Source organism: Esox lucius, chromosome 6 (genome assembly GCF_011004845.1).
Source record: "Esox lucius isolate fEsoLuc1 chromosome 6, fEsoLuc1.pri, whole genome shotgun sequence".
Taxonomy (NCBI): Eukaryota; Metazoa; Chordata; class Actinopteri; order Esociformes; family Esocidae; genus Esox; species Esox lucius.
The window spans coordinates 12,984,441-12,998,507 of NC_047574.1; the positions used below are offsets into that span (position 1 = coordinate 12,984,441).

At 46.2% G+C, this 14,067-nt stretch overlaps 1 protein-coding gene across 10 annotated transcripts in view; it reads left to right on the forward strand.

The window, feature by feature from the left end:
• Positions 1-14,067, forward strand: part of zmiz1a (zinc finger, MIZ-type containing 1a) — a 110,526-nt gene that overhangs the window by 86,083 nt on the left and 10,376 nt on the right. For 5 of the 10 annotated variants that reach the window (XM_029120292.2, XM_029120291.2, XM_029120285.2 and 2 more), the window contains 8 exons: positions 4,892-4,927; positions 9,965-10,109; positions 11,528-11,642; positions 12,614-12,819; positions 12,901-13,105; positions 13,282-13,569; positions 13,731-13,913; positions 13,999-14,067. In XM_029120292.2, the coding sequence (XP_028976125.1) occupies positions 4,892-4,927; positions 9,965-10,109; positions 11,528-11,642; positions 12,614-12,819; positions 12,901-13,105; positions 13,282-13,569; positions 13,731-13,913; positions 13,999-14,067 (1,247 nt within the window). Of the gene's footprint in view, positions 1-4,891; positions 4,928-9,964; positions 10,110-10,989; positions 11,131-11,527; positions 11,643-12,613; positions 12,820-12,900; positions 13,106-13,281; positions 13,570-13,730; positions 13,914-13,998 lie in introns of those variants that run through there. The other 5 variants (XM_029120290.2, XM_029120294.2, XM_029120288.2 and 2 more) reach the window with 4 other exon arrangements.

A 14,067-nucleotide genomic window follows, 5' to 3' on the forward strand; every position in this document is an offset into this window, starting at 1 on the left:
TTCCGTTTTCAAAGGGTACTTGACGAAAACACTTATTAGAGGCGGTTAGGATGATTTTAGGTGAGCATTAGGTCACTGATTTACGGCTACAGTGAAATGTAGAAAGTATTTTTGCTAATGCCAAAGCTGAACAGTGCTGAGTCGGCCGCTCTCTCTTTTGTAGAGGAAAAGTGCAATGGGGGGGATCACAGCATTCACACCTTGGCTGTAGAACTGATTCACATTGCACTTTTCACACAGTACTTTACAGTGAAATGCTGCATCAGTCCTCTGTGTGTCAATGATGGCGCTCTGCAGGCCTGCTTGCCCTCTCTTTTCCTCTCGCCCTCTTTTTTTTCCTCATAATCTCTCTCTTTCTCTCTCTCTATTTCTCTGCCTGCCTCTGCTGGCCTGTGGCCATGATACAGTCTGTCTACCAAGCTAGCTCCCGCCCTATTTTGCGAGTCAGAAATGTGAGCTGGCGGGATTCTTTTGCCCAGCTTCCTCCCAGCTCGCTAAGTGTCGATGGTTTGTGCGTGCGTGCGTGTGTACGCGTGCGTGTGTACGCGTGCGTGCCTGTGTGTTTTTGCTTGTGTGTGCACTAGCTCACTAGCGAGTAAAGACAGGAGGCATCAATAACAGCACTACACAACAGAGGTGAAGAATGGTATCTCTCTCCGTTTCTACCTACTCCTCCAGAGACGCTTCCCTTTTCTCCTCTTTCCATTTGTCCCCTCCCTTCTTTCCCTCCCTCTCTCGCTCATTTCCTCCCTCCATCTGTGGAGCGTGCTGGAGCTGATGGCAGGTACAGCAGGAGGCAGAAACACATTACTACTCAGCCAGCCTCTCTGATTGGCTGAGCCAAGGAGACCAGGAGACTGCTTCTGAATATTTGATGAGCATTGTGCTGACACTGGACAGGAAGAAGAGAGAGGGAGAGGGAGAGGGCAGAGGGAGAACAGGGAGGCAGAAGGATGAGTGGGAGAGACCAAGAAAGGGAGAGCAAGAAAAGAGAATAAGAGAGAGAGAGAGAGGGGAGAAAGTGAGGGGAAACTGAGTGGCCAGAGAGCCAGATTGAAGGAGAGAGCCGAGATTGAGACAGAAAAGCCAAAACAAGAGTAACCGATCAAAGAACGTCAGAGGAAAGGAGAGATAAAACACACAAGGAAAAAGACAAGTGAGAGAGATGCCACAGGGTCCCAGTGGGAGCTTAGTAGTTTCTGGCATCAGAGCTGTCTCTCTCCCCCCGTGCTAAGAGGACAGTGAGATGACACACACTGGGACTTTACTCCACTCTGGGTAAGTGTGTGTGTGTGTGTGTGTTCCTCGCCTATGCAAGGACGGCACAGAAGTGTGCACCACTTGTGAGCATGCCTCTGAGTTGTGTTGTCTGCTTTAATAGACAAGACAATGTGTGATACTGTGACGCGTATGGTGTGCATGTCAGTTAAGTGTGTGTGTGTGTGGGTGTGTTTGTGTCTAAAACAATGCCAGTCTGACTTTGAGTTGGGTCCCCTGCTCTGGCTCACGATTAAAGGTCCTAGAATTAAACTGAATATGATGATGAAAACTTTGGAGTTCAATTTGGTCTCCATGTTATTAAGCAAATAAGTTCTACAACTCAAAGCATGTATGTTTCCCTTTTTCTAAATTCAGCTAATGTGAAATCATGTTGCACTCCAGAATTATTTGGGTTCATTACATATGATTACAAGAAATCATGACTTTTTGTGTTCTAGTAGATATACAGAATATCTAACGTAAGTCAGGTATGCTTTCAGCCCTAGCAGTACTGAACAAGACAGAGATATAATCAGACCAGTCTTTGATTTGCTTGGGCCGCAGTTTGACGCACGCACGCACACACACTCATTCACGCACTCAGAGCGGTAGGTAGTTTAGAGCATTTGGCCAATAACCAAAAGGTTGCTATCGTCTAGTCAACAAGGTGAAATTCCTGAGGTTCTGCCCTTGAGCAAGGCCATTTTTCATATTTGCTTCCTTGGTTCCAAATGTGGCAGCTAACACATTCTGGCAGCTATAGTTCTGAGAGGTTAGGCTGAAAGTCACTTTTCATTAGGACCATGTGTGCAGTTGACTATAAAGACACTTGTTGTGTTATACTTGAGTACCTTTCTGGGAGTAACAATTGATTTAAATGTACATCCTGTCTTCTTTAAACCTAACCTAATGGAAACTCAAACTGTTTACCTGACACAGTATTCTCAGCCCTAACCTTTAACCTAAACATAAACTCTTAACCCTAAACTGTTTCATTTGAATCATTTATGCTGTTATCCAGAGCGACTTACATGAATGAATTGTTTTGAAAGTTTGTTGTGGGGCTGATGTCTGACTGAGCATTCAAAACACGATACCATCTCCAAAGAAGGGAAATCATTTGTAGTTAAACCTTTTGTCATTATTTTGATGTCAACAAATTGATTTAAATTAAGCATAAGATTATCTAGCTTGATAATATTAAGGCGAGTTCATCAAATATTTGCTAGCTAACTTGAGCATCACTAACGAATGTTGTCTGACTGCTAGTTTGACAAGTTTGCCATCTGTCAAAGTACATTAATAATATGATGAATATGACAACATTGTTTTTGACTGAATCTTTTGGCAAGAAATTAATAAATAAAAGTAAGCCCCTGTACTATAATTCAGACTAAACGGTAATTAGCCCCTGTTTAAACTACAAAGTAATTAGCCACCGGTCATCAGTGTTAGTGACCGTGACGACAACACAACTGATTGATGGAGGTTTATTATTTATTGCATTGATTTAGTACTGTTATCTGTTTTATAGTTACAGTTTAGAGAAGATGGCATGAATGAGCCAATTGAAAACTGTGGATGATTAGGTGGCCATTATGATATAAAGCCAGATTAGAAATTTCACCTGGACTCCAGGGTTTACACCCCTACACTAAATTGATAACTGACATGGAAACCTTAGTGACCAAAGAGTCAGGGCACTTGCCTTTAACCCTAATTCTAAGCCTAACTTTATCAATAAACCTATAATTACCTGTATGAAAAAAAGTCTAGCCTCAAAGAGAGCGCTGAAAAAGATGGAAAGTTCCTTGTTCCAATATTATTTGTAACATTTTAGAAAAATGTTGGTGCATACAATTATAGCACTAAAAGTACACCTGGGCCGTTTGGTTGGCTGACCTGAGTTCTGCATCAGAGAGACTGGCTGTTATCGCCCAGTGTGATTTTTGTAGTCCCGGCAGAGCCAGATGAGGCCTGGTTCCTCTCCAGGTTTCTTTTTCCTAGCCACTGTAGGTCAACGCTGTTGTTGCTTGCTCCTTGGGGTTTCAGGCTGGTTGTTTCGTAAAGGCACTTTGTGACAACTGCTGATGTAAAAAGGGCTTTATAAATAAATTTGATTGATTCATACCAGGAGGTCTAGAAGTAGAATCAGCCTGTGTCTGCATCAGAGAGACTGGCTGTTCTCGTCCAGTGTGTTTGTGTAGGAGGTCTAGCGGTAGAATCAGCCTGTGTCTGCATCAGAGAGACTGGCTGTTCTCGTCCAGTGTGTTTTTGTATGAGGTCTAGCGGTAGAATCAGCCTGTGTCTGCATCAGAGAGACTGGCTGTTCTTGTCCAGTGTGTTTGTGTAGGAGGTCTAGCGGTAGAATCAGCCTGTGTCTGTGTGTGGGTACCTTTGACCTCTTCTGTAACAAGCCTCAGACTCATTGGTCACACAGTTACTGATATCAACTATAGCCTCAGCATATTATAACCTCCTGCTTCCTTAAAGCGTGTGAGTGTGAGAGTGTGAGTGTGTGTGAGAGTGTGAGTGTGTGTGAGAGTGTGTGTTTGTTTTTGTGACTTGTCAGGACATTTTGTCCCCACAACTATACTAAAACCTGAACAAGGTGACTTGTGGGGACATTTTTCATGTCCCCACATTTCAAAAGTCATTTTCTGGCTCAGGGTTAAGTTTTAGGGTCAAACTTACAATTAACTTTAGACTTAGAATTGGGGTTTCTTTAAGGTCCAGGTGTTGTTGGTTAAGTTTAGGGTTAAGGTTAGCCATTATATCTAGGTAAAGTTTAGCCATAAATGTTACTTTATTGAGGTTAAGGTTAGGGTTAGGGTTAGGTTAAGGTTAGGGTTAGGTTAAGGTTAGGGTTAGGGTTAAGGTTAAGGTTAGGGCAAGGGAGCATGGAATTTAGTTTTTCTGGTCCCCACATTTCACAAAAACAAACATGTGTGTGTGAGAGCGTGTGTGAGAGCGTGTGTGAGAGCGCGCGTGAGAGCGCGTGTGAGTCTCTGAGTGTGTGTGTGAGTCTCTGAGTGTGTGTGTGAGTCTCTGAGTGTGTGTGTGAGTCTCTGAGTGTGTGTGTGTGTCTCTGAGTGTGTGAGTGTATGCATAGGCCCACCAGTTTGTGAGGGAGAGAGTCCAGCAGTAGGAGTTGGGTGGGAAGGGCCTGATCCCAGTGTTAGATATCGGGTCAGAACACAATCCTCATCGTTGTATATTGTGGGTAATTCTTGGCTGATGATTTCATTATTTCATAATAGAGCATCATTCACCAATGGCTTGTCAACTCTCCAGTCAACTCTCTGCATGTTCTTGGCATTTTCTTGATAAAACATTGTCTTTCTGACTCTTCAGGGCAGAAGGGTAGAGATTATTTGCGAGTAAATGGCTTAAATGAGCCTGTGTATTTTACCTAAGCAGTCCTACCTTTATTTTTATTTTGTGTGTTTTTTCTTTGAGCCTCGATTGTTTGTGGGTTGGTGCCCCCCCCCCCCCCCCCCAGCCTTCCCCCCCAGGACACTAGACACATCATTTGCAGACCTGCACATTTAGCCTGATTGTTGCTGCTGCATTTTGTATGGTGTGATTAACCCCTCGCTCACCAGTAAAATGTGTAATTTGAACCCTACAGAAACCAACACCTGCAGGAGATGTCAGAGTGACTCAGGTAGCTAACTTCCCTCCCTCCATCCCTCGCTCCCTCCATCCCTCCCTGGCTCCAGCATCTGACCGCTTATTGTTCCACTCATCCGCCATCTCTCCCTCTCCATCCGTTTGCTCTGTATACTCACAGATGCCAGACAAACTCGCGCTGTGAGAAAACCGGACTGCGGTTCAATTGCAGACCCTCTGTTCGTAACATTTGTGGGATTGTTCTACCCTGTGCCGGTTTCTCCCGCAGTGCGGTTTGGATTGAATCTGCCCCAGAGTCATGGAGAAAGATTCTAAACGCATCAGACGTGCTTCTGGTCGGGCAGAGGCTAGGGGGGAGTAGAGTGAAGGGAAGTCATTGACTGGGAAGGATATCATTGGCTGTTAAATGGGCTCCATTCCGGTTTTGCAGAAGCATGACTCTGTGTGCATCCCAAATGGCTCCCGGTTCCCTATTTAGCGCACTACTTTGTATTATATTAGGAGGACTCCCATCAGCTGCTCAAAGGCAGCTAGTATTCTTCCTGGGTCTTTGGTCAGAAATAGTGCTCTTCGTAGGGGTTTGGTGCCTTTTGGGTTGCAGCCTTTTGTTTTAAGGAGGACTTGATGTCCTCTCTCCATAGTACTTTTTTTTTTGTTGCATACATTCTACTGTCCACAAAGCCCACCATTATCTTGTCCACAAAGCACAGCACACTGGTTGGAGCTTAACAGACCTTTCTAACTTCTTTTTCTGTCTCGTATCACTATGTGTGTGTGTAGGCTTCTGACGTGCCTGTCTAGACGTCAGATGTTCTGAGATAGTGTGTTGTCTGATATTTCTGTCTAATTTGTACTCTGGAACTACCACTGTAGCGTATGTAAGCCGATGCATGCGTGTCTTTATCCGAGTGTTGTGAGCTATTTTGGCTGCACAGTCAAATCTGCTACAGTACATGGAATGTATTGCCAGTCTGTGTCCTCGCTGCTTACTGTGTTTAGCCATACTGTGCTGTGTTTTCAGTGTAAATGTGTGGTCCGGTCTTTTGTACGTGCTGTTTCTTTCTTAAGATATCATAGTGCTGACAACATAGGTAAACGTTTACTGGTATCGTCATGTGGGAATTGCCCTTAACTGTAGAAGAGGAGACTCTGAAGATGTTCTGAACCATGAACGTAGAGAGACGTTGCATCATTCTATAATGGACTGCACCGTCATTTTTGTTTTAGAACGCTTGGTTTTCTTCTACAACTACTTCAGTGAGTACTTAGTAAACAAATTCAACGGTTGCTTATCGTTATCTGTGGTGGTTGAACCACAGTCTCAGCAAAATCAATATCTCAGGCACTTCCATCCCGAAATTGGAAAAGTTATGGTAAAACATCCTGTTCAAACACTATCTTCGTTAGGCAATAAGAAGGTTGTGTGACCGTGCTGCTGCAGTAGGTATTGGTTTAATTGTCTTACTGGCCAGTCATCCCCGACCTTCCCTTGTCAGCTGTGCACCCAAGCACCGATTGCTATGTTGATATGGGACGGGTGAGCATTGGATGGATACGGCACTGACTCTGGGCATAACAATACAGTTCTGGCTTCATTACAACAGCTGGTTAGCTTCTTAGCTGGTTAGCTTCTCTTTTAGTGTGAACTGACTGGCTCTTGCTAGACTTGATGTTATCGAATAACCGCCTCGCAGTATTTTGATCAGATGAAATCAAAAGATGAGAAAAACTTCACTCATTGAGTCATAGAATGATATGGTTGCTTCTTTAAAGCCAACTTCAAGTTGTTGTTCCAGGCTCAGACTGGGGGTGATTAGAACATCCAATTGCAAAAAATATATAAATTATTGACTAATACATCCTCATCCCTATGGGATCATTTCTCAACCCGTAGCAAATCCCTCCCAGTTGACTACTTCCAAATGATGAAAGTCATCAATGGCACTACTCTTGCTAAAATGATCTCTTTGATACTAGTCCACTGTTCATCTTTATCATCTTACCTTTGCTAGCCAACCTGAGGTATACAGCTTGGGTAAAAAGCAGGAAGTGTATCCCTGGGCAACAGGCTGCTATGCTCATGATTTGGTGATGGCGGGCAAGTCGTGATTTTCTCAGAAATCCCCAATGCTGCTACTACTACTGTTACTACTAATAGTACTACTATTGTTACTTGTACTACTGCTACTAGTTCTACCACTAACACTACTCCTTCCTCTCCTAATACTGCTACTACTACTACCACTAACATTACTACTACCTCTCCTACTACTGCTACTACTACTACCACTAATATTACTACTACCTCTCCTACTACTGCTACTACTACTACCACTAACACTACTACTACCTCTCCTAATACTACTACTACCACTAACACTACTACTACCACTACCACTACTACTACCTCTTCTACTACTGCTACGACTACTACCACTAACACTACTACTACCTCTCCTACTTATGCTACTACTACTTCTAGATGTATGTCTACAGGAATTAACTTAGTGGCAGATCTTTTCTGAAGAGGATTTAAAGAGAGTCTCAGAGGTCTCTAGTAAATCAGCTTACTGTTTACTGATTGATTGACTGGCTGACTGTTCCCTGACAGACTGTCTGACTGACTATATGCTGTCTGATTGATTGTATGCTGACTGACTGTTCATTGACTGACTGTCTGATTGACTGTACGCTGACTAGGTGGCTGCTTGACTGTTCACAGACTGACTGGATGGCTGACTGAATGACTGACAAACTGACAGACTGTTCAGTTAATGAATGTCTGGGATGGGATGGCAGTGAAAAGAGTGATGTTGCTTGTAGTCACAGATTGTGGTGTAGTTTAGCATTTCCCCTATTAATGAAGAAGGCAAACCTGAAGCTGTGGCTGGGAGAAACCAACTGGAGAGTGATATCCGGGACAGTCATTGGACCGAGAGATTCCAGAAAATGACCAATAGATGGGTATTTGGAATGAGTCAGAACATTTCTGACCCAATCAGTTAGCTTTAATAATACATTTGACAAATCAATCACACTTCATTATTGTAGAGAGGCACTTTGGTTCAGTTTCTCTCAGGGACCCCAACACCTACCATCCCACTCACACCCCCAGCTTCTCTCACTATATCGCTCTCTATCTCACACACACACACACACATCCAACCCCCATACTGTGTATTGTCCCCTTGAGCTCGTATTCCTGATGCAGTGGACTACTGTAGAGAACTACCAGAGAACTACGAGGACTCCAGCTGGGACAGCCTGGGTGTAAATAACTTGTTGCCAGGCCTTGCATTAGGCTGGGCGTGTAAAAGGAGTACCAAGGTGGTGATTTAGTGAGGAGATAAGCTCACTGTAATGGTAGGGTGGAATAATTCCCCTTTAAGTAGGAGGCCTGAGATTTCCCTCCCTCTGGCTCTGGCAACAACCTGCTTAGAGTCTGACACTGTCCTCTCAGAGACTGCCTCAGTGTGACTCTCCTCTTAGAGTCTGACACTGTCCTCTCAGAGACTGCCTCAGTATGACTCTCCTCTTAGAGTCTGACACTGTCCTCTCAGAGACTGCCTTGGTATGACTCTCCTCTTAGAGTCTGACACTGTCCTCTCAGAGACTGCCTTGGTATGACTCTCCTCTTAGAGTCTGACACTGTCCTCTCAGAGACTGCCTTGGTATGACTCTCCTCTTAGAGTCTGACACTGTCCTCTCAGAGACTGCCTCGGTATGACTCTCCTCTTAGAGTCTGACACTGTCCTCTCAGAGACTGCCTCAGTGTGGCTCTCCTCTCATCCTCATCTCCTCTTCTCTTCCTTTCTCCTGTTCTCCCCTTGTCCCTCTGCTCATTCTCTCTCTATTCATGAGTCAATTAAGACTTTCCTGTTCACTTACCAACGGAGGAGAAGAAAGGAGGAAAGGAGGGGGGAGGAAAAGGAGGGGGGAGGAAAAGGAAGGGGGAGGAAAAGGGGGTCCAGAATATAAATGTATCCACTCATTTCTGTAAGTCGCTGTGGATAAGAGCGTTTGCTTAATGTCTCAAATATAAATGTAAATGACTGTAGAAGCAGAGGAAAAGATGAGAGGATGGGCAGGCTCTGTTTCTCTCCATATCCCCTTGGTTTTTCAGCATCCGTCTTTTTCGTTCTTTCTCTCTCCCTCTGTGTTTCTGTCCGTGTCCCCCCCTCTCTTTCTTTGTTTCTCTCCATATTCATCTTTTCCTCTCAATCTCTCTCTTTCTGTCTCTTTCTACATCTCTATCCCACCATCTCTCTCTCTATCGCTCATGTTCCACCCATCCTCTTCAGAATGCCAGGGGAGTCTCCTCTGGAGGTTTAAGAGCTCATGTTTTGCAGATAAACACTGTGTGATTCATTCAGTCTGTCACTGAGATGTAGATGGTAGACAGGCAGCAACGGTAGACAGGCCGGAATTAGTGTTATGGTGCCCCCATGTGGCAGGAGGCAAAAGTGTAGTCCGCCTGGAAAGACTTTTTGATGGGCAATGGTTGTTTATTTGTTTTTCTGATGGCGCTGTGGAGACTTTGAGAGAGTCCAACTTTGGCTGACATGGACAGGCTATCACATGATCTGATATATATATTGTTTTTAAATGTGTCATATCCTCAATGCTAATTGGCTGAAAGCTGTGGTATAAATACACAATAAGGCTTGAGGGGCGCTGTATAAGGCCAATATACCATGACTAAGAGCTATGCTTAGGCACGACACATCGCTATCAGCCAGTCACAGCATTCAGGATTATAAGTGGCTATACATCATTAGTATTACAACATATATGGCAAATATACCAGGGCTTTGGGCTGTATCCAAGCACTCAGCCGTGGTATATTGGCCATATACCATTTAGTTTTGTGCCAGATTGCTTAGACATACAGAAATGCTTGACACTGTTTCAGCGGACCAACCATGTAGGCTAGGCCGATCGCTGTGAGTGTGTGTGCTTTCTACAGTCCAATTAACTGATATGTATGTCTTTCTGTATTTGTGTGTGTGTGTGCCCGCGTGCATGCGTGTGTGCGTGCGTGTGTGTGTATGTGTATGTTTCATTCGTGTAGCCCTGCTGTCATCGTGGTGCGAGGAGCTCGGTCGCCTCTTGCTGTTGCGTCACCAGAAGAGCAGACAGAACGAGCCGCCCCAGGGAAAAGTACCCATGCAGTCCAGTATGAACACCATGAAACCGGCTGGAGGTCTCTCACATGGGTCAGTGTCTGTATGTCTGTCTGAAACGGCTGGAGGTCTCTCACATGGGTCAGTGTCTGTATGTCTGTCTGAAACCGGCTGGAGGTCTCTCACATGGGTCAGTGTCTGTATGTCTGTCTGAAACGGCTGGAGGTCTCTCACATGGGTCAGTGTCTGTATGTCTGTCTGAAACGGCTGGAGGTCTCTCACATGGGTCAGTGTCTGTATGTCTGTCTGAAACCGGCTGGAGGTCTCTCACATGGGTCAGTGTCTGTATGTCTGTCTGAAACGGCTGGAGGTCTCTCACATGGGTCAGTGTCTGTATGTCTGTCTGAAACCGGCTGGAGGTCTCTCACATGGGTCAGTGTCTGTATGTCTGTCTGAAACGGCTGGAGGTCTCTCACATGGGTCAGTGTCTGTATGTCTGTCTGAAACGGCTGGAGGTCTCTCACATGGGTCAGTGTCTGTATGTCTGTCTGAAACTGGCTGGAGGTCTCTCACATGGGTCAGTGTCTGTATATCTGTCTGAAACCGGCTGGAGGTCTCTCAGATGGGTCAGTGTCTGTATGTCTGTCTGAAACCGGCTGGAGGTCTCTCACATGGGTCAGTGTCTGTATGTCTGTCTGAAACCAGCTGGAGGTCTCTCACATGGGTCAGTGTCTGTATGTCTGTCTGAAACTGGCTGGAGGTCTCTCACTTGGGTCAGTGTCTGTATGTCTGTCTGAAACGGCTGGAGGTCTCTCACATGGGTCAGTGTCTGTATGTCTGTCTGAAACCGGCTGGAGGTCTCTCACATGGGTCAGTGTCTGTATGTCTGTCTGAAACCGGCTGGAGGTCTCTCAGATGGGTCAGTGTCTGTATGTCTGTCTGAAACCGGCTGGAGGTCTCTCACATGGGTCAGTGTCTGTATGTCTGTCTGAAATGGCTGGAGGTCTCTCACATGGGTCAGTGTCTGTATGTCTGTCTGAAACCGGCTGGAGGTCTCTCACATGGGTCAGTGTCTGTATGTCTGTCTGAAACCGGCTGGAGGTCTCTCACATGGGCCATTAACTGGGTGTGACACTATTAGTTGCAATGACTTCAATCAGAGATTGCCTGTACGTTTTGTCCCTGTGTGTCTACTTTACTTTACATTTCATTGTAATGGATTCATGTGTGTATTGTGTTGGTTTAATGTGTGTGTGTGAATTGTATTGGGTTAATGTGTGTGTCTTCTAAACAGCAATGAGTTAATGTGTGCGTTAATTGTACAGTGATTAGTTAGTGTGAGGGTTCTGTACAGTTATGAGTTAATGTGTGTGTGTGTTATGAAGTAATGGGTTAATGGGTGTGTATTAAAGAGTAATGGGTTAATGTCTGTGTATTAGAGTAATGGGTTAATGTTTATGTACTGTACAATGATAATAATGAGTTAACATGTGTTTGTATTGGTTCTGTAGTGATGGGCCATTTCCCTACGACTCAGTCCCATGGCAACAGAACACAAACCAGCCTGCTGGGTCATTGTCGGTAGTTACCACCGTATGGGGTGTGACCAACACATCACAGAGTCAGGTGAGACACAACGCATTACAGTACACAGTACCTGATGTTAACGCAACGCATTACAGTACACAGTACCTGATGTTAACGCAACGCATTACAGTACACAGTACCTGATGTTAACGCAACGCATTACAGTACACAGTACCTGATGTTAACGCAACGCATTACAGTACACAGTACCTGATGTTAACGCAACGCATTACAGTACACAGTACCTGATGTTAACGCAACGCATTACAGTACACAGTACCTGATGTTAACGCAACGCATTACAGTACACAGTACCTGATGTTAACGCAACGCATTACAGTACACAGTACCTGATGTTAACGCAACGCATTACAGTACACAGTACCTGATGTTAACGCAACGCATTACAGTACACAGTACCTGATGTTAACGCAACGCATTACAGTACACAGTACCTGATGTTAACGCAACGCATTACAGTACACAGTACCTGATGTTAACGCAACGCATTACAGTACACAGTACCTGATGTTCACGCAACGCATTACAGTACACAGTACCTGATGTTCACGCAACGCATTACAGTACACAGTACCTAGTGTTAAAACAACACAACATAATACATTACACACTACCTGATTCTAACACAATACATTAAATTGCACACTACCTGATGTGAACACAACATTACACGCTACCTGATGTTAATGCGACACACACTCATTTCACTGCATTTTGCCCAGCAATTGAGTAGTGTGATGAAGACATGAATAGTGACTGTCACATCCGGCTCCATCTAGACCAGCTAGATCACCGCAGTTCCTTCACCTAATCACTTGCATTGGGCTGGGGTTCTATGTGGAGCTCCAAAACCAGAGAAACGCCCGACGCTCGGCCAAAGATCTGTTGTTGTTGTTGGCGGCACTATCAATCACCAGTTGTCAATCCGTTTTTGGTGTCAAACAAAAAATCAGCCAGTGGTTCTGACCTCTGACCTTTGCTCCCCCAAGGTATTGGCCAACAGCTCCAGCCATATGAATCCGGGAGGTAACCCCATGGGTCAGGGTATGTCCGGGGGTCCGGCCGGCCTCAACTCGCCCCAGTTCCCCGGCCAGCAGCAGCAGTTCCCGCCCAAGGGGGGCCCTTCCCAGGGCTACATACAGCAGGGGATGTATGGTCGGCAGGGCTACCCGGGTGGAGGTGGCTACAGTGGCAGGTAGGACAGCGCCGACGCTCCTCCTCTCCTTCTGTGCTCCACGCGTATGCTGCTCTGGTTGACGTTGCTGTTTTCCTCCAGTTACCCAGGGGGTCCTAACACTCCCCCGGGGGGGATGGGCGTGCCCCAACACTCCCGCCAGGCTGGCGACTTCACACAACCAGCGGCTGCTGCTGCCGCCGCCGCCGTTGCCGCCGCCGCCGCTACGGCAACTGCCACGGCAACGGCTACTGTGGCAGCCATGCAGCAGGAGACCCAGAACAAAGAAATGAACCAGTATGGACAGGTACAACACACACACACACACTTTGTTATTATAAGACACGCGTACATACTCCTGCGCGCGCACACACACATTACCATAGTGAAGGTTGTTTAAAATTTGAAACAAATGCAGTTACTGCTTCTAGATTAGACAACCTCTTCCGCTTGCTGTAACTCTTTGTCCTTTCTTTCCTGCAGATGTGTTCCTCCTTCCAGATGGGCCCTGCCCAGGCCTACAACAACCAGTTCATGAACCAGCCCGGCCCCAGAGGGCCCCCTGGAGGCATGAATCCAGGCGGCATGAACCAGGCCATGAACAACCCCAGCATGGGTGGGCCTCCCATGGGCATGAACCAAGTCCGAGCCCCAGGCATGGGGCCTTTCGGGGCCCACGGACAAAGGACTCCCCAGCAGGGCTACGGAGGTCCTGGAGGCCCCAGGCAGGCCATGCCAATGCAGGGCATGAAGAGGCCGTACCCAGGAGAGGTCAGTTGGATGGAGGGTGTCGTGGGTGGAAGGGTTACCACCATGTGTTTCCTTTGACTACTGTATTATATTACATTTACTATATTTTACAGCTGCTCAGGCCTTCATCCCGAATTTGATTACAGTGATCGATTGACCCCCCCTTCCTCTTTTCCCTACAGCAGAACTACGGGGGTCAGCAGTACGGTTCAAATGGTCAGTTCCCTCCCCAGCAGGGTCAGTACCCTTCCTCTAACCCATCCAGACCGATGCCTTCCCCCAATTACCCCGGCCAGAGAATGCCCGGGGGGCAGGGATCGGGCCAGTACCACCCTCAAGGCCTGCCCATGGGACAGTTCTATAAGGTGACACTGCCCTCACAACATGCTGTAGACCGCGCACCCACCTGACCGCCTGAGCGCCGTGTAACTGTGTCTGTTTGATTCACAGCAGGAGCCATTCAGTGGTCAGGGCAACAGCTTCTCTGGAGGGGGATACCCATATGGCCAGGGCAATGGG